Raw genomic sequence first — 21801 nt, forward strand, 5'->3', positions numbered from 1 at the left:
AATGCTATTCATTTATTTTTTTTGCTATGAATATATGTATAAATTTATTATTAATTATTTATCATAATTATCATTGGCAATCATGTATGCAGCTTGTTAATGGTCTGTTTATTCGTTTGTGCTTTTAAAATCTGATGAAATTCTTCTGCGTACTTCTTAATCTTGAGCAATAAACATGTATTTCCATATTTCTTGAAATGACAGGCACAAGGTGACGATTGCCAAATAGTATCAATGCAGTGAATCAACCAATATTTATCCATATCACTTAGGTTATCAAACATTTGATTACCATCTATAATTTGACAAACAGGATGTCTCAAATCCCATTGCCATTTAATTAACAACTCTTCATCTTTCTTAATGTCCCTTGTTGCAACAACAACAAAGTGTATACCAGAGTCATCCTTAGAACTTGGTGGAGTTCTAATGGTCTTTAATTCCACATTAGGTTGACATGATCTTCTCAATTCATTTATCATTATTGCGGAATTGTTACCCTTATAAAGTGCTTTAGAATTTCTTGTATCTATATATATTGGCCAATGTGGATGGAAGAACACTTTTGGTTGTGTGGTCCCCAAAATACGGTATTGGTTAACTGGATCTACGATGTAATTTCTCTGGAAATCAATCTCACCAATAAGTTCAGTAATCATATCACTCTTATTTATATCTTTTTTAGCAAAGACACCTTTCATTGTCTGTATAGAGCCCATATCCTGCGAATTTTGAATAGAATTGGAGTATATGATATCTTTTTCAAATGGTAAATTTAACTGCTTATTCATTTGAATGACCCAATCATCATTGTTATGACCATAAACGAACCCTTGTACATATTTATCCTTATAAATAGACTTTAGCACTGGAATAGAAGATGATTGCAAATTATCTTTTTTGGTTCCAGAAGATCCATTAGATAATAGACTCTCAATTGAGTTTGATTTGGTATTAAATTTTTCAATGCTTTGTAACAATGGTGACGATTTTTTTACGGTGTTCTTTTGATGTGGGTTAGGTGGTTCTCTTTGACATGAATATGGAAAGCTATCCCGTATCTTGGTAAGTTGTGTTGCAACATCCAATTCCGTTTGCGATGCTGTATTTTTAAAGTTTGATTCATTAGATACAAGTCCACCATTGGTATTAACATTAAACGTATTACTATTGCTATTACTATTACTCCTGTTATTGTTAGTACAGTTGTTATTGCTAATATTTATATTAATATTATTATTTTTAGATTTTTTCTTTTTATCAATAATTTTTTTGGAAACTTTGTAATCTTTTATTTTCAGGCCAGGTTGACACACATTACAATAAAACTTGATAGGTAAAATCTCTAATTTATTTATCAATCCATAACATCTCATATGTTGCCATCTATTACAATGATGACATTGTATTAGAATTTTTTTATTATCATTAATATCGATAAGATTTCCATTTACGCCACATTTACATGTCAGAATATTTGTCTGTTTTGGAAGGATATATGACTTAGGAGTTTTATTGTTATTCAGGGTTATATGATTCTTTGAATCCACCTTTGATGCAACATGTCGTTTTTTCTTACTAGGAAATGGATTGGTGACAGCAACAGTTAAAGCAGCAGCAGCTACCAAACCCTTCCTTGAATCGTTATTATTATTATTACTATTGGTGTTGCTAGTGTTAGTAATATTGTTATAATAATTATTATTAGCAGTATTATGTTTTATACTTTCTGATACATCAGATGATAATGTGGTTGAATTTGCATTTCCATTAAGAGAATTTGATATATTAGAAGAAGTAGAACAGAAAGAGTTAGACCCAGTTATTGAATTTGAATGTGAGACTCTTCTCTTTTGTAGATAGGAATTGGAGTTGATATGAGTGTATTCTTTTATTTTAAAATGCTGATTATTACTGATGCTATTATTTGAAGGAATATCACATTGTAAAAGTGTAATGGATGCGGGACCAGGAGATATTAATGGATTAAATGGACTAGTTTCTAACACAGAGGAATTCAGATGTTTTTGGATTTGTTCCCTAACTTCTAATAATTTTAATTGAATAGAATCATTAGATGGAGTCATCTTTACTATTATTATTATTATTATAACCTATCAATATTATTGATTAATTATATACTTATTAACTATTTTCGAACCTCCACTCAAAATAATACAAAAAAAAAAAGAAAAAAAGACCTTCAATCTATTAAGCAGGAAATCAGATAAAATAATCCACAACTGAACACGGAAGAGAGGTATAGTTGGTTGACAATGAAGTATGATGACCACCTCCTAGAAAATCGAGTTAAAGTTATATGGATGTATAAAGTACAAATATATATGTATATATATAGAAGCTCAAAAGATTGTACCACTCTTTGAGATAATGATTAAGTTCATTTCATTTGTATACGAAGCAAAATAGAAGAAGATCAATATGCACACTCGCACATTGAATAGAAGATAAGATACGTCAAGAAACAACAAAACAATATACTTATATTTTTTTTTGTCTTTGTGTTTGTGTGTGTTTGTGTCTGTACGTGCGTGTATTAAACCCAAACCCAAGTGCAAGCCTAAACATCTAACGGTTATGTTTGATGGGCTCTGTTTTGTGTCTATATTAAGTTTATTACACGAAGGGGCTGTAGAAAATAGCGAGAAAACAAAATAAAATGGTGATTTAATGCTACGTCAACATCGAACAACTTCTGTATTACTAAGGATAAATTCAAGAGGCCAGACCGCATCTGGTTGGGTTCTATTCTTTTAGATGGAGTTAATGGAAATTTAATTTTTCGGTAATTTCGTATCGTATAATAACGATAAAAATAAAAGAAAAAAGAAAAAACAAACAAACAAACAGACAAGAGATGAATTTAGACAATAAAAAACAAAACAAAGACAAACTTTTAAAAAGAAAGAGATGGTAAAAAAAAAGACAACAAAAGACTGTTTTAATCCCCTCTTCCCTCTCTGTTTTCCTTCAGAAATTTGCAATCTCACCTAAAAAGTTATCCACAAGATCATTAAATACGGTAGTCTTTTTCTTTTTTATTTTAATTTTTCTTATCTCGAGAAAAATCATTTATTCGATTAAATAGAAAAAAAAAAAGTTTTCCCTAATTAGGGTACAATGTATCGGTGATGTCTATCTACAAGGCTTACCTCTAGGGCTTAGTTTATATTACCATAGGTATTATATAGAAATAGCTGATAATAAACGATTTTAAATACTTTCTACTTTATTTGATAGACAAATAATATATTAATATTAAATCAGAAAAAAGGGGAGGCGAGAGACTGAAAAAATAAATAGATCAAGAAAAGATAACTCTTCCTTGAATATTTTCAGCAAGCTACAGAAGACTAGTTCTTTAACAAAATCATACAATAATGAACATAATTGAAAAGAACTCGTTACTTTTTTTTTTTCTTTTTTTTAAAGATGAACTTTGTTATACTTTAGATGTATTTCAACCAAGAAAATATCTTTTTTAAAACTCTTTATAATATTAATATCGCTTCTATAAAAAGTTAATCGAAATATTCAATAGTCATGTATAATGTAGGGTTAGTTCTGTCCTAGGGGTAGTGACACCTTTGATTTTTCCATTCGTCTCCATTTCTTACTCAGGGTAATTTTGTCAAAACAAGAAAAAAAAGATTCTAACAAGCGTATCTCTAAAAGGAAATCATGGCACAATTTTTAGAGGAGGATTGCAATTTCTAATCGCCTTTATTTTTTTTTTCTTTTTATTTTCTATTTTTACTTTAAATACGAAAGAACACAATTATTATTATTATTTTTTTTTTTTTTTTTGTGTGTGAGAAAATAAAAAAGAAAAAAGAATGGAGAAAGACAAAGAAAAGACAAAATATCAGAAAAAAATCCATTTTTTGTTTCTTAATGGAGTATGTAAGTTTCTTAATTCGGTTAAGAAAGTAAATCGTTTTATATCGTCGTTTAAAAAAGTATATTTCTACTTTTATATCTACGTTCCTATCGTTACTTCCAATTATAAACTGCATATATAATATATTTATTATCTTCTATGACTTGGCTGCGATATGTATACTCTTCTTTTAACTAGGCTCGTTTCTTTCTTATATAAGGAAAACAATATAACTAACAGTTATTTATGTGTCTTTTATGCTCTACTTCTTCTTTTGTTTTTATTTTTTTGTTTTTGTGTTTAAACAACTAACGAGGGAAAACTAAAACGAAACAGAAATAAAATTTGAGAAGACCAAGCATTTTACAAAGTCAAAAGGGGTGAATAATTTTAATCATTGTTTTACAGCTGACGCATTATATCTTATCTGCCTGCTAATGTAACATCTTGGTTTTGTGCTGTTACATTAGGATTCAAGGATATCAAGTAGCGTTATATATTTTAAGAAGAATAAAAAAATAAAAAGAAATAAACATATAAGAAGCATAAATCTCCACTACTAACAGCAATTATTACACACAGTTACTCGAAGCATTGAAACCATCAAATTTATCGTTAATTTTTTAAAAAAAAGAAGATAAATCCACTTAAATAACTCCAACTATTTTTATGATGAATATTAAGAATATAGTTATACAACTTCGACTGTAATTATTCGTTAGTAATGCCAATACTAATAGCATTATTATTGTTATTATTATTACTATTCAAAGGAATTTGAAATGTTTTTTTTCTTTCTTCTAGGATACATTCTCATAGAATATCACTCTGTTCAAATATTGACTAGATATTGTGACTCACTTGACGAAAGATAAAAATAATATCTATTTTATAAACATACGAATTATTTACATCTTAAAAAAAGAGTTTTTTCTACGATTTTCTACTTTCTTTGTAATTGTGTTGTATGGATGTAACTGGATTCGTAGATTCATAATCATATCCTACGATATATGATCTACACATATATCTGAGTTTCTAATAACGAGGCAATTTCAATACTATATGTAAAAGATATAGATTGAATTCTCTCCTCCTAATGTTTGTACTTTATTGTCATTTTCTAAGAATCACTCGTAAAAAAAGACCTTACATATTTTATTTTTACTTTTGTCGGCATACTACCTCGATTCTAATTAAGCTAATGGTAATTGAAACTTTAGAATGACTCGTAAGGAAATTATATTAACGAGAAAATAAAAATGTATCTGCAGGAAGAATGTATACAAAAATATATTCAATGAATACTATTATTATAGAAACAAAAGTGCAGCTAAGTTATTACTAATCTTCTTCGCTGACAATCAAACTTTTATAAGACAAATAATTTTCCTAAAATTTTGGTGCCACATTGTACTTTATATCAAAGAGTGGGAAAAACAATAAAATACTCTGTGAACAAGAACTAATAGCTATGATATTACTTTTTTCTTATTCTTTTAGTGTAGAAGGGTGTATTCATTCAGTCCAAACATATAATACTTTCGTAAATTATTTGTAACAAAAAAAATAAGCAAAACAAAGAGATCGGGAAAACAGAATGAAGCCATAAACTCTTTTAAATTGTCCAAAACTCGTTGGTGTTTCTTGCTTCTTCGTTAATTAACGATACAGAAACAATAAACATCCGGTCTAATTAAGATCTTCTTCCCAATAACATATTTTAATAGTAAATTAAAAAGAAAAAGAAAAAAAATCTTTCCCACAGTTTTTTTTTCTTGGAAAATATGAAAGAAACACATCATTGAGAAACCACGTTAATTCAGAGGAATTGTTATTTATACATAACTGGCATACGAACAAAACATCAATATTGGACTAAGAACTAGATGTTATCTAAATTGTTTGAAAGGTAAAAATTATTTTTTGTGTTATATAGGATCTAAAATATATTTCCATTGAAGATACTTTGGGTTTGGTCGGGGTTTGTTTCAATTATTATGTCGTTTAAAAAATAAAAAAAAGAACATTAACAATACAATTTTGATGATTTATATTTATAAGGAACGACACGCTAGCTAACAATCACCTAAAAGCTGAAAAAAATATATGCCAAAAAAAAAAAAAAGTTATACTCAAGATAAAAAGTACATTAAAAAAAAAATTAACTTCAATCAAATAAGCATAAGTTTAGATAACAAAGAAAAAATAGAGCCTCATATATGATCGGAAGAAACAAAAATACAAGGCCAATGGATAAGTAAATTATAAACCTTGAGATGATTGATGATGCATTAAACTTTATTTGTATATCAATGTTTTCTTAGAAATTATTGTTTTCAGTTATTTAATGATCAACTGGTAAGTTTCATTTTTTTAGCCGTATCTGTTTGTGCACACCTAAGTCTTCTCTTGTTGTATTCATATCTAAGTGTAAAAACTCGAAGGTAGACAAAAGTTTCTTTTTCTCCGTCTCTTTCTTTTTCTTTCTTTCTTTTTTTTTTAACAAGATATGATTAATATTTATAAGCACGAAGTTACTTATTCTCCTGGCTCTAAATTACCTGTACACACTTTATAAACACAATGATTAGCTAAATTGGATAGTTATTCATACCTCTTATTTCATTAATGCTCGTAAAAAATATAACTCGCCTATGTAAAATTATATAGCTACAAAATGCTTATATATACAATACCACCTTTATCCACATTGAAAAGGCTCTAAATTATCATTTCAAAATGTAATATTGCCTACAAATTGACTTCCTCTTGTCTCCTCATGAGGTTTACTATGTTCAATTTCTATATTATCTATAATATTGCTACTGGAAAGATTAAAAAAGGGCTCTTCTTTATGATTTTCAGCAAAATACTTTCTAGCAGTAATATTCATACTAGAGTCAAACGAACTATCTAGTAAATTATTATGTCTATGTTGAATTTCATTTTGAATATTTTTTGAAAGAATATAGGAATTTGGATTTGTTTTATTGTAGTTATCATAATCATTTTTATTAATAGTAACAACATTTGCATTAATCAAACCGGTATACATGGACCCTGTATTAGTTCTTCCATTAGAAGTTTCAAGGTTCATGGGAAATGCATCTGAAAAGTCCTTCATCTGTTCTTGCTGTATCTTAATGTTGAGATTCTCTAACTCTGGATCAGCGTCTTTCCCTACGGTAAAAAAATCTCCATAAGAAGCATGATTAAAGCATTTCTTTAAAATTAATGAGTCACCTTCGTTTGGGACTTCCCTAGGTATAGAATTTTTAAGGTTTAATTCAATTTCTCTGGACAATTCCTTTTTAATTTCCTCCTCCTCTGTATCGTAGATCTCATCTCTAATAAAGCAATTTTTGTTACCATCCTTATAAAATTGATCACTATCATATATCTCATCTATATCAATATCCAAATCTTCATAAGTATCATTATTTTTAACCACTGATAATTTTGTACTTTCAAGAAAAGCATCTGTCGAAGGAACCATTTTCTCAATAGTTGTATCCAAAAGGTTATTCACATCATTTCTTTTATACTCCTTCAAAAATTCATTAACCGTTAGTTTTTCTTCCTTAGGCTTTTCTGATATAAGTTTATTAGATGAATTAGTTGAAGCAAATTGCCAGTTAGGATCCCGTCTTTTTGGTGATTGAGTACACAAGTAGTTCCTAATTTGGGAACTATTCTGCTTCTTATCTTCTAAGTCTTCGTTTTCCACATTTATCTTCAAAGTTTTACCTCTGGACATAAAAGATTTTGAATTCAAACCAGCAAATAACATGGCCTGTTGCATATTACTGATTCCATTAGTCTCATTTGAAGACTCTTTCTGAATAATAGTATTTTGAAAAAATTTAAAATTTTGCAACACACATGCAGAAACTCTTTCATTTGGATCCCACTTTAAACATTGTTCAATAACTTCTGTCAAGTCTCTTAATTGTGGATTAGGCAGGATTGCTCGCATGCTAATCCCTTCTGAAAACGGTAATGTTAAATTTAGTTTATTTAATAACAATAATGATTCCTTCCAAAATCCTCCAAATGGTTCTGAATTAAGCTGAGAAAATTCAGGCGACTTGTAGGGTGTTCCAAGGACTTCTAGGATTCTCCAAACTTGGTCTAGTTCATCATTACCAGGAAATAAAGGCTTAAAAGTAGTAAGTTCAAAAGCAACACAACCAAAAGCCCACATATCTAAAGGTGTGGAATAAAAACCATTCCTTAGCAAAATTTCAGGTGATCGATACCATCTAGTTGAAACATAAGGCGTATATGAATTACAATTGAAAATATTTCTAGCTAAACCAAAATCGGCTAATTTAATGACATAATTATCCTTATAATCACCTGTTTTCAAGTACTGTTTATCAAAATACATAGAGCTTGGAGTCACAAGAATATTCTCCGGTTTAATATCTCTGTGAAAAAAATTGTAAGAATGAATGTGTTTTATAGCAACTAACAATTGTGCCAGGATAGATTTTAAAGAAGGATATGAAAATACTTTATTCTTTCGATGTTTCATCATTTGATACAAATTTTGTTCCATATATTCCATTACTATATGCAATTGATACTTTCTAGTATCAATAAATATTTCAAATATCTGTATTAAATGCAGATTGGGTGCCATTTTCAAAATAAACTTTATTTCTCTAACTTTTTTATAATCATGTAATGTTTTTAGTCTTGTTACCATAGTTTTGATTGCAACCAGGTTTTGACAATGAGTAATTTTATTGGCAGGGAAAAGATTGTCTTGGCACATTAAAGTTGCACCAGAATTATCATTATTCAGCAGACGATTTACATTAAATTGAGATTTAGCTAAAGTCACAGTCCCAAAGGACCCATGACCTAATGCCCGAATAAATATATACCGACCTTCAATTGGTTTCAAAGGAATAGACCTAGGGGGGAAATCCAAATCTGGAGGAATGAAATCACCTGTGTTGGATTCTTCATATTCAGAATATGATGTTTCCATTCTGATCTAAAGGACCAGCTTTATACTAATCACTTTTTTAATATTCGACTTCGTTTTTGAATATCTAGTCACCCTACTGCCTGAAATCAGCTTAAATCGATAAATAAAGAAAAAAAGAATAAGATTTAGCCAAATAAAAGAAGGGTCTAAAAAAATAGTATACCTGTGGCAGAAACGTTAATAATCTATCATATCAACAATTATTTAAGAAAAAAATAACAAGATAAGCACATACTAATAATCTGTCAATACAAATTACCAACCATTACCATATCTTATTTAAAAAAGTAGCAAAATGGCACAAATATTTTAATCAAATTTTGCATGAAAATGTAGCAACTTTGCACAACTCTCATTGTGATACAAAACGAATTTTGTGAAAGGTGTCTAGATATTGTTTGTGAAACTTCATAAATTAGCCGCGCACAAAAAGTAAAATAAAAAAAGATAAGATAAAAAAACATACAATCAAATAAACACATACGCCTTACAGATACGAGAGTATAGAGTATTATCCAACTAGATAAAAAGAGATCCTTGTTTGTGATGTATTAATTGGCGATATTTACCTTTGAAATATTACTAAAAAAAAACAAAACAAAAGAAGACTTAGATCTCTCCTGTATGACCATCATCATACAAATCATATCTTGAAAGAGACAACTTTTTATAAAGACATACCAACCAATACAGATGTATGACTAAAAATAATCTAAAAAACACTAATTAATTACAGTCGATATGCTTGTATATATTAAATTGTGTATAATGTTGCGGATTGTGATTATCTTATATATTGGTGAACAATATAAGGCATTAAACACTCTAAGGTAATCAAAGGGTCATTCTTAATATTTGTATAGCAATAAATTCACAGTAATTTAATTTCTAACTTAATGATATTAAAAGCTATACGCCAAATGATAAATCACATCTCAAAGAAATAAGGGTATTACCGAGCGATGATTCCTTCTACATGTAAACATAAGTTTTTCTATTACTATATGTTTCCAAACTATTATGAGACTTATTCAATCGTTTCATTATTTGTTAAGTATTAGATATATGTTCACCTTTCCTTATTGATATACTAATTTATCAGACAAGATATGCTCTGTAACTTATCACACCTATCTTAAGACTCATTAATGGAAACATTCCCTTTTTATATTATTATCCAATTACACGTATGTATCTATAATCCATATCAAAAAAGAAAAGAAAGAGAAAAAACAATCATTTATCATCACAATGTTATTTACAGATATCAATTTATAAGTGCATGACATTTTATAGTCATTAAGCTTATATATTTTCCCATCACATACACTCTCCCAATACATGATCTAACTCATAGCCGTACAGCAAATCTGATACATTTAAAAAAAAAAATTTCCGAAACCAGCTAGAAAATTTCAAAAGTAACGTATTAAAAAATTTATATATTAAAAAAATTTTTTTTAACAAAAAAAACTAGATGAAAAAAGTGATGAGTTTATGAGTGTTAGATAGAAAAAGCTGTATTTTTTGGTACACTTCTTATAGATTGATATTCCAACTAAAAATAGCAAGCAACCATGTCCTCTTTAAGTGCACAGTTAGCACAAGTTGCTGCTAAAAATGCCACTGTCGCCTTAGATAGAAAAAGAAGGCAGAAACTTCATTCCACCTCTCTTATTTACAATCCAAAAACTGCATCAACTCAAGATTATGAATTCATTTTAGATAATGCATCTAAAGCCTTGAATGATTTGATTGAAATTGAACCTAAATTTGCTATTTTCAATAAATCCTTATTCTCTGAAACGTCGTTATCTATTGACAGAAACGTTCAAACTGCCGAAGAAAATAAAGAGTTAGACAATGCCGTTAATATGTTTTTAATATTAGCTTCTTCTAAGTGGCATCTTGCTCCAACTTTACATGCCACTGAATGGTTGGTTCGTCGTTTTCAAATTCATATCATGAATGCTGAAACGCTTTTATTATCTACTTTGAACTACTACCAAACTCCTGTTTTCAATAGAATTTTAAATATTGTAAAATTACCTCCATTATTTGCACCTTTATCTAATTTCATTAGAAGTGAAAAGTCGGTGACAAATTTGACCATAATTAAGCTATTCAATGATATAGACTTTTTAAAACTATATGTTGATTACCTGAGTAAATGTATCAAGCAAAATTTGACCTATACTAATCAACTATTATTTACAACATGTTGCTTTATTAACTTAATTGCCTTTAACTGCAATCATGAAAGCAAATTGAATTTGTTAGTTCCTGTTTTACTGGAAATATCTGCCAAACTCCTAGGTTCTACCTCTACCGATTGTCAAATAGCAGCTCATACTATTTTAGTTGTATTTGCAACAGCATTGCCATTGAAAAAAATCATTATATTAGCAGCAACTGAGACTATTTTATCTAATTTAAGTTCAGAAGAAGCAAAAAAGTCTGCATTGACAACTATATGTAAACTTTTTCAAACATTAAAAGGACAAGGAAATGTGGAACAGTTACCAATCAAGTTATATAAAATTATTGATAAGCATTTCTCATTTGAAGATTTAGTTGATTTTTTGAAAGAAAATCCTACTCTAGCTGCTGATAAATTTGTTACATGCTATATCAGAGCTATTGCTAGATACGACCATAGCAAATTAACATTAATTGTCAAAATTTTGAAAACCATAAAATTAGAAAAGTTCGAAATCAAATATTTAATTACAGATTTAATTAACCTATCAGAAATTTTGGAAAGTAAAATCCAATTGGCTGAAGTGTTTGAGTACTTTATTTCAGTCAATGAGAAACTAGTTTTAGACTGTTTGAAATTTTTAAATATTACACCTGAAATATTTGAAATTAGATTAACAACGTCTTTATTTTCTAACTTTGAGACAACTATTGAACAATTAGAAAATATTGATGCTGAAAAGGTAGTTGGAAAAGCAAGTGATATTCCATTATTCAAGGAGTTTTTAGAAAAGAATTCTTCTTACATTTACACAGAGAATAAATCTTTACTATGTGAAAATGATGATGTCTTCATCAAATTATTAACACTATTTATTGAAGCTGTTGGTAGACAATATTCACCAGGCCAATTTTTAAATACTTTTTTTACTACTTTAGAAGCAAGAATTACTTTCTTATCTAGAGTTATTATTTCACCATCTACACCGTCCACTTTAAAGATCATTTCTTTGAACCAAATAAGTAAATACCTTCATAACATTGACAAGGATTCTAATGTATTTACATTAGTGCCATGCCTATTTGTGGCCTTAAATGATTTATCTAAAAATGTTAGAGCAAAAGTTAGACAGATTTTAATCCAAGTGGCAAATCGACCACCTTCCAAGCACTACTTCTTATCTAAAAAAATTTATGGGGAAAATGTTGCATTGCAGTTATTAAATCCAAAAGATTCATCGTATTGGTTAAAAAAGTTCCTTGATGATTATGCAGTTGAAAATTATGAAATAGCTGAGCTGTTGATACCCAAAAAGAATTCAAAGGTTTACACTTTATTCTGGGCAAATCAAGCATTACACATTCCTATTCCGTATGCGAAATCTGTTATTTTACAAAATCTAGAGAAATGTAATATTTCGCAAAGTTCTTACGCCAAAATCCTTGAGCCATTTATTTCATCATACATTGAATCAAGAGCAACATGGGAACAAAGGTGCAAACTAAATAAAACAAGTTTTTTTATATTTGAAAAGACTGTTGTAAACTTAATTTCTGTCAAAGAGAAGAACCAATTCATGATTGATTTTGCAATAAACGGTTTGAAATCAGATTGTGAATCACTATCTGAGACAATTGCCGGAAGGTTGATTACAGTATTCAGTTCTTTTAATTTTTCACAACAACTTCAAATTGTTCAATCAATTTTAGATAATACTGTAGAGATGGAACCTATCTATGATTCAATTGGATTGTTACAAAGTCTTCCATTATCTGCTGATATTTTCAGTATTATTTTATCACAGAACAGAATAAATTCAGATGATGATATTAAGATCTTACCAAAAAGAAGAAGAAGACATTCTTCTACAGTCAAGTCAGCCTTTCAAAAGGAGGAAATCACTGTTTTGGCTGAAATTCACCTTCGTAAGATCACAATAATTTTGGAAACATTAGACAAATCTTCTATTAAGGCAACTTCTGAATTATTGTCTTCTCTATTTGTTTTACTGTCTGATCTTGAAACTCTTGATCAGGATGGTGGTCTTCCAGTTTTATATGCGCAAGAAACTTTAACTTCTTGTTTATTGAATACTATTGAGTCAATGAAAAAGTCTGGTATTTCTGAATTTAAGAATATTAGAGCTGATATATTGGTATCTGCAATTCGTAATTCATCATCTCCTCAACTACAAAACAAGTTATTAATGGTAGTGGGTGCTCTAGCTTCGTTGAATTCTGAAATTATATTGCACTCAATTATGCCTATTTTTACGTTTATGGGGGCTCATAGTATTCGTCAAGATGATGCTTTCACACTTCAAGTCGTTCAAAACACTATCAGAACTGTTGTACCAGCATTGTTAAAGAATAAAAAGGCAAATACTTCGGATGAATCAGATATTCTATTAATGAGTTTTGCAACTGCTCTGCAACATGTTCCAAAGCATAGGAGGGTTGCATTATTTTCCACGTTGTTAGAATCCTTGGGTTCCTCAACTTCAATTGGTCCATTTTTATTTCTAGTTGCACAACAATATTCTAATTGTCTAGATAACTTCAAATTGGGTGAAGCTAAAAGTCTAATAGAATTTTGTAAGTCTTTATTAGTGAATTTTATAGTATCCGACCAGTTGTCTGGTATACGTGATTTGCTTCAATTAATTACCAAACTATTAAAATCCACAATTGATGAAGGTTCAAAGAATGACTTAAACTCCGTTGCCTTATTCTCCAATCACATCCTTAATAAACAATTGAGTGAATTAATAGGCTTTGTTCAACATACTTTTTCTTACATAATTAAAATTATTCAGGATGATGATACTGACTTCTTTAATATTAATGGTACATTCAGTTTAAGAGTTCGTGCTGCTTTACTTGATACAGCGTCAGCTAAGGAAACTGTTAGCTCGGTTAAAAGTAAATTTACTTTAATTTTGAAACTGATATTAACTTTTATTAACGACGCAAAGTCGTACAATTTTGATTCAAAGACAAACCCTGAGATATCAAATGATCAGACCACTGATATTAATAATAGTTTGTTCACGATGCTAAACATTGTTTTAAATATGCTTCCAATAAATGAGTTTGTTGAAAGTACTCTACCATTATTAACAGATAGTTCAAATAAAGATATTAAATACCAAATCAGTTTAATAATGGGCGATAAATTTGAAATTGAACCCATTGAAACTGTTGATCCTGCTGTTAAAGTTATCAAGACATTATTAACAAGAATTATGGAAGAGGTGGGTACTCCTGATTTGGCTCAAGTAATGCTGAATACTTTATCGACATTAATTAGTAGATATGGTTCAAACTTAAATGAGAAATTGGTTAATAGAAGTATCAATTTGGCTATTGATCTGCTAAATTCTGAAGTAAACGAGATTCTTGTCTCAGCATTTAGTGTTATTAACAACTGTATTCAAGTATTGGGTATTAAGTCCATTAGTTATTACACTAAGATTGTTCCAGCTGCCATTAAGTTATTCAACAAAACAAAAATGTCTGATGATTCTATGAAACAACAATTACAAGTAGCCATTTTATTGTTAGTGGCAACCTTATTAAAAGTTATTCCAAGTTTTATTACATCAAACTTATCAGATGTCTTTGACGTTATATTATTCAGTGATGAAGTAGACATCACTACTAGACTTTCTGTGGTCGAACTTGTAGTCAAACATATTGATCTAACAGATCTCTTAAAGATGTTATACAAGACATGGTCTAACATTTGTGTTGTACATAATTCTGTTGCTATATCATTATTTTTGAGCTGTTTAGAAAGCACAGTGGATGCAATTGATAAGAAAATTGCTACATCACAATCACCAATCTTTTTTAAATTACTTTTGAAGTTGTTTGAATACAGATCGGTTAGTGAGTTTGACAATAATACTATTAGTAGAATTGAGGCAACAGTTCATCAAACAGCTAATACATATGTTCTTAAAATGAATGATAAAGTGTTTAGGCCATTATTTGTTATAATGGTTAAGTGGGCATTTGAGGGTGAAGGTGTTACTAACAAAAAGATGACAGAAAGTGAGAGATTAATAGCATTCTTTAAGTTCTTTAATAAATTACAAGAAAACTTAAGAGGTATTATAACATCTTATTTTACTTACTTATTAGAATATACTACTAAATTATTGATAAGATTTGTCAACAAGGATATTGAAGATATTACGTTACATCGTTTACTACTAATATCTTTGACATCATCCTTCAAATATGATAAAGATGAATATTGGAAATCTACATCCAGATTTGAACTAATATGTGAACCTTTAGTCAATCAATTAAGCGTTATTGAAAACTCCATTGGAAAATTTTTAGTTAAAGCCATAAGTTCTCTTACAGCTAATAATAGCGGTGTTGAAGAACATAATCAAATCATGAATAAATTACTAGTAACTCATATGAAGGCTACTTGTTCATCAAGAGAAAAATTATGGGCTGTTAGAAGTGTTAAACTAATTTATTCAAAGGTTGGTGAGAGCTGGTTAATATTATTACCTCAATTAGTTCCAACTATTGCTGAATTATTGGAAGACGATGATGAAGAAGTGGAATACGAAGTTAGGACAGGATTAGTCAGGGTAGTAGAAAATGTATTAGGTGAACCGTTTGATAGATATTTAGATTAAGAAGGTAATAATATTTAAATAAAATGTCATTTACTACTAAAATTAAATTCTAATTCATCTGCTTGTCTGATACTTAAAAACATAGAAATAAGTAAATAATACAAGCATTTGTTACTTTATTAAGCGTGTATAATAATAATAAATAAAATCTAATAGGTATGTATTCAATAAATGATCTCAACTATCACATATTAGGTTGGCATATGCTTAGTTGATTGGTGATTATTCCATTTCGCCTCTCTCTTTCTTCCTCATTTCTTGTTCTTTGTGGCATTAAATTGTAACCTGAACGTGAAAGGATACTTTGAAGAGTCCTCCAATAAGAAAATTGACATCCCTTCATGAGAACAACTTTTATCAAGGATTCGAGTTACTTCAGTTATATGGAACACTTTCTTAAAATCGGATGAATATATCTAGCAAGTATTTTTATCAGGAGTTCTTTATCTTTAGCTCATTATAAAGACTTTTTTTATAATCCCATATATATACATATGACTATATGATTTATTTTAACCTAATATAGGTTTCACAATAGTTTCAAAATAGGGTCTTTTTTATCCTAGAATAAATAAGGAATACCAACAAATTGGCAAGTTAATCAAGTAAGACATTTAATCCAACAACTTGAAACCATCTCCCGCCAGTTCACTTTTATCTTCAAATATATATATATATATATATATTATTTCTCATATCTTCTAATCCTATCGTTATTATTATGGGGGAGGTTTTGATTTAACTGCCATGACACATCAGCTAAAGTTGATACCAGCTCTATAAAACAGAAATGCTGATTTCTTTAGGTGTGATGGGATCTTCGACGAAATCTGTACAGATGCTTGTTTAAAGAGGTTCGCGTCAGCAAAACTCACAAGGCGTGAAAAACAAAAAAAAAATTTATGACAGATTTGCAAAGACTGAGATGAGCTCCAAAATTTAAACATTATAGAAAAATGCAAGAAACTGTCGACCACAAAGAGGAAACAAGAAAGAGTATCTGAACCTATTAAATGGAGTTGCAATTTTGTTTTTCTTCAAATTAAATTGGTAACACAAGAAGTTTATATTTTTTCATCAGAAAACACCCCTATTATATACTCATTTATATCATTATTTTGTTCAAGTTGATTTGTTAAAAGTAGTTGTATTGATTCCTTATTGAATAGGGTAATTTTTTTTTCTTTTTATTTATTTCCCACATTATTTCTGTTTTGTTAATATAGTCGTAGAAGCAGGATATTCTAAGTACTATATGAATTCAATACTAGATATATTGTGACTTATTAATAAATTAATAAAAATGGGCCAGGAACAAAATAACGTATCCATAAATAAAAAAGAAAATCCTATTATAGATATTGTTGATAAAAATCCTACAAGTGAACCTGATACAAAAACTTCATCCACTATAAGTGAAATAAATAGTAATAACAAAGGTGACATTGAAAAAAAAGAAAATAAAGAAGAAAAGATAAGTAATAATTCAGAAGTACCCACGTCCCCATCTTCTACAACCCCTAATGGGAAAATAGTATTTAGGAATACTGGTCCCAATGGTTTAGTTAGTGTTGTCAATGTACCAGTTTGTAAAAACTGCTTAACTTCTACCACACCTCTTTGGAGACGTGATGAAAATGGTGCTGTCCTATGTAATGCATGTGGGTTGTTTTTAAAACTTCATGGAAGACCAAGACCTATCAGTCTAAAGACAAATATTATAAAATCTAGGAATAGGAAAAATAATTATCATGGCGAAACTAACAATAATAACCATAATACAACAGATTCTAATAAAAACAAAAAAGAAAATACATCTTCATCTGATAAAAAAAGAAAAAGTTCTTCCCAAAGTACTACTACTAATAATAATACCCCAAATCAATCAAATAGGATAGATAAAAATACCCCTTGCCAGAACTCAAATTCTAATGGAATAAAACCAAGTCAGAATAGTAATAAAAACAACAATAATATACAAAATTCTAACAATACTATAAGCAGTCCTGTACAAGAAAATATAGACAGCAAAGATTTAAATTATAACCAATCCTCTCTCCCCTGCAATGTTCCAAATATACCTGTCGTCGACTCTCTCAGGATCGGAAATAATACAACTCCACATTCAGGTATTATTAATGTTTCATCTCAACTACCTGGTCTATCAAGTATATTAACAAAAATTGATTCTAGGATCATTACAACTGAAAATAATCTTCATCATGAAACATGTATTACTGATAATAAAAACAATAACGGTAATAATAATATTATTAAAATTGAGAATATAGAAAAAAATATCCACAGTATATCTCCCCCAATACTGAATAACGAAGCAAAGCCTTTGACGAACTCCTTTGTGTACAATGAAAATATACTTTTAGGGACAAACCAATCTCAAAACATTACGAATCAACAGTCTATTATAAATAATATGGTACCTATCACTACTCACAATTCGTCTGCAATAAATACACCATTACAAAATCCACAGTATATAGCCCAAAATGTTCCTTTTGAACCTTTGCATAGAAAAATTCAGTTTAATTCCTTAACTAAGAATTTCGTTGATAAACTTCCTGGTGGTGACCACATTATTAATAATATTGGACAACAACCTTCTGAATCTTCGGGTTCATCAGAGGTAAAATCAGACCATTGCCCACAAATTGCATCACCACAACTCCTCCTACAAAAATATTCTGCATCAATTCCGACTATGTCAAAAATGTTACTGTCACCTGAAGTCACTTGTCCCACAAATAATAATAAAAAAAATAAGAAAAGAAAAATATCTGTAGGACATAAGACTAATGAACATTCATTAGAGGAAAGACTACAATATGAAGAGGAAATTATACGATTAAAAACAAGAATTATTGAACTAGAATCAGTTACTGATTTATATCGGAGCCACATTTTTAAGCTAAATGAAAAATGCTATCAATATGAACAGCAGTTAGAAAAGTTAAATAAATAATCTATAATCTTACAACACTCCTAAAATCCACCTTTTGATATATGTTTATTTATCTAGTAGATATTAACAGACGTTTTTACATTATGTAATAAATAGTATCTTGTAATAATGATTAACTTTTTAATTAGTAACAATCACTTTCTTAATTTATAAAGAAGTATAAAGTTCCCATGTATTTACATGTAAGCATTATTATTAATAGGAATAATATCAACATCTTAATTTAGTATATAAATTTTTATATGCATGTACGATCTAGAATATTATTATGAATAGAAACTTTTTAATTTTTTTTTTTTGATTTTAACTTTATCTTTATTAGTATGGATATATTATAAATATGTTAAAATCAACTAATTGCTTGATCATTAAATTGCCCAAGCGTGTATGCTACCATTGGAAAGACTCCCAAGCAAATAATTATCATTATACTGAATAAAATTCACATTCGCATTCAATGAATCCATATTGCCACAATCCCAATGTTTAGACTTAATGCGATCAAATATATGGATTTGTGATGAACCATCTGATACTGCAATATTTTTCGAGTCAAAATCTAAAGATAAAATAGGTGACGAATATTCAAATAGTTGAACTGCCGATCCAATTCTTAAATCCCAAACTCGAACTGTTTTATCTAAGGAACCTGTCACTATATTTTGCAAATCAAATTTCAAACAGGAAATACAGTCTGAATGGCCTATTAATGATCTTACAATTTCCCCACTTCTTAAATCCCAAAGTCTTACTATCCCATCACTGGTACCTGTTGCTAATGCAACATCATAACTTTGTAAGCCACCAATCTTAGGTACCTCGTTATTGTTCACAGTTCGAATATTTCCAGGATAATTACTTACGCTCTTTGGCGATTGGCTAAATAGATTGATAGAATCATTAGATATTAAATCTAAAATTCTTATACATTTACCTGAATGTAAATCCCATTGTCTTATAGTAGAATCCTGAGATCCACTTACTAGATAATGAGAATTAATACTTACATTTGTTACGGAATCCATATGCTCATCAAAACTGTAGACACAAAGGTTTGTATTTGGTTCTGAATATTCATTAAACGTATGAACACTTTTATTCAAATCCCACATTTTTATGGTAGAATCTTTACTTCCAGTAACTAACATATTATAAGATTTATCTAATTCCATACAATAAACTGTGTCATGGTGACCTTTTAGTTCACCTATTTGAATATCTTTTGATAGATCCCATATTTTAATTTCAGGATTATCGTTAGGAGATGAAAATAGATGACCAAATGGTAAATCAAATTGAAATGAGGAAATTGGTGAATTATGGATATTCACAAACGATGATATTTCACTACCAGAGTCGAAATATTGTTGTAATGTGGGTAATATTTTATAATGTATTTTGTTTTTCTCCTGAAAGAATTTAATCAAATTATCTGATGAGTGGATATCATCGTACTCTAAAAATTCTGTTACGGTAATATCCTTATTGGTACTGTTATGAAGTTCAACCGATGATAAGGTTGCGTTGCTTGTATCGTTACTAAATGTAGAATTTCTATTATCAGAGACAGTAGTGGATGAGGTAACTGATGAATTATAATCCATTAGGGTGTCTAAAGTGGTATCATTATGCGATGTACCATTGCCCTTCTCTAAAGAAATTTGGTCATTGATATCATGTAAAGTAGCCATACGATTTTTAATTAACGATAAGTCATTTTCAATATTAATTTCCTTTTCCTCCAAACTGGCAATATTATTAAATAATAAATTTCTTCTAAATTTCAGAGTATTAATCCTTTGATCGATATCCCTAATTTCTGATATGGTAATATTTTTTTGAATCTCATATTTAGTTAATTGATTTTTCATCTTTAATTCGAGGTCTTTTAAAAAAGTAGAAGATTCTGATTTGTCGATAATATCTGTTTGAGAATTACAATTGTCATATGAGTGGCCATTATCGCTCAATAATTTTCTATCATGGATATCACTGTCTTTCTGATTAGAAAGGGATAAAGTTTGAAATCCTTGGTAAAGAGACGGTAGAAGAATATCGTTTGACATCTGCTGAGTATGATTTCCAACGGCAACAACTTGTTTATTTTTTGAAGCAGTAGTGGCAGTAGTAGCAATAGTAGTTTTTCCATCATAATCAAGATCCTTTAATAAGTAGTCATTAATATAAGATAATAATTGGAAAGTTTTTCTTTCATCGATCAGACTATTTTTAAAATATTGGTTACTTGATTGAGTTATATCTCGTGGATTCACAGAGGCAATATTTTTAACAATGTTAACATTATTTGGGTGAAACTTTTTCTCATTTGATTGTTTTAAAGTGGAAGTCATGACTTTATTATAGGGGCCGTCTGGTGATAATATTGTGCTATGTAAATCTGAAGAGTTGGCCAATGCATGTGCTGTCAATGTTATAGTTTTGCCAATGTTAGAAAGTGAACTTATTGTATTTGCTTTGTGGATGCGGTTATCGTTAGAATTAAATGTAATTTTATACCCTCCATCATTTTGAGTGGGCATAATGTAATATAGAGAATTAATCAAGTATTCAGTATAGTTAGTGTTGTTTAATCAGTGAAAAAAATAAAAAAAAATTGTTATATTGAAAGGTCAAATAAACTTCATGCACAGAAACAACTAAGGAAAAGGAATAGATGATTTAGAAGTCAATAAATGAATTAAAAAATAAAAGAAAAAAACAAAAAAACAAAAGAAGAAGAGAGAGAGAGGAGGGAAGAGAGAGAATAACTGTAATTAATTGAATACGGCAATAGCTCGATAATCTATTATCTGTCTTTAATGTTATTAATACGTATCGAACTCTTGCTTTATTTCTTTTCTTCCTCTCAATTACTAAGACCTATTAGTGTAAATTGGATTCTTGTAAAGACAGTTAAAATTCAAAAATATTAATGGTTGGTTAAAAAGAAGCAACTATGAATTACAATAAACAGTACAAAAGCTATTCCAAATAATCAACCAATTGTTAGATCAGTCTGTGCATGCATTTTTCTTCTTGTAATATTAAAATAGAAGGA

The 21801-nt window shown here is 29.1% G+C and overlaps 5 protein-coding genes across 5 annotated transcripts; 2 read left to right on the top strand and 3 right to left on the bottom strand.

The window, feature by feature from the left end:
• Nucleotides 1-80: 80 nt before the first annotated feature.
• Nucleotides 81-2087, bottom strand: SET4 (Set4p; the record flags this gene model as incomplete). Its single annotated transcript, XM_064859906.1, has 1 exon — nucleotides 81-2087. One exon carries the CDS (start codon nucleotides 2085-2087, stop codon nucleotides 81-83), a length of 2007 nt encoding a protein of 668 aa, XP_064713279.1.
• Nucleotides 2088-6638: 4551 nt separating this feature from the next.
• IME2 (protein kinase IME2) lies at nucleotides 6639-8903 on the bottom strand (the record flags this gene model as incomplete). The annotated part of the gene is made up of 1 exon (XM_064859907.1): nucleotides 6639-8903. The coding sequence occupies one exon, from the start codon at nucleotides 8901-8903 to the stop codon at nucleotides 6639-6641; it is 2265 nt and encodes a 754-aa protein (XP_064713280.1).
• Nucleotides 8904-10480: 1577 nt separating this feature from the next.
• UTP10 (snoRNA-binding rRNA-processing protein UTP10) lies at nucleotides 10481-15763 on the top strand (the record flags this gene model as incomplete). The annotated part of the gene is made up of 1 exon (XM_064859908.1): nucleotides 10481-15763. One exon carries the CDS (start codon nucleotides 10481-10483, stop codon nucleotides 15761-15763), a length of 5283 nt encoding a protein of 1760 aa, XP_064713281.1.
• A 1303-nt stretch (nucleotides 15764-17066) lies between these two features.
• Nucleotides 17067-18743, top strand: GZF3 (Gzf3p; the record flags this gene model as incomplete). Its single annotated transcript, XM_064859909.1, has 1 exon — nucleotides 17067-18743. The coding sequence occupies one exon, from the start codon at nucleotides 17067-17069 to the stop codon at nucleotides 18741-18743; it is 1677 nt and encodes a 558-aa protein (XP_064713282.1).
• A 368-nt stretch (nucleotides 18744-19111) lies between these two features.
• Nucleotides 19112-21283, bottom strand: PWA37_003380 (uncharacterized protein; the record flags this gene model as incomplete). The annotated part of the gene is made up of 1 exon (XM_064859910.1): nucleotides 19112-21283. One exon carries the CDS (start codon nucleotides 21281-21283, stop codon nucleotides 19112-19114), a length of 2172 nt encoding a protein of 723 aa, XP_064713283.1.
• Nucleotides 21284-21801: the final 518 nt, after the last annotated feature.

This window comes from Arxiozyma heterogenica, assembly GCF_036370985.1.
Source record: "Arxiozyma heterogenica strain weizmannii chromosome Unknown scaffold_27, whole genome shotgun sequence".
NCBI classification, from domain to species: Eukaryota; Fungi; Ascomycota; class Saccharomycetes; order Saccharomycetales; family Saccharomycetaceae; genus Arxiozyma; species Arxiozyma heterogenica.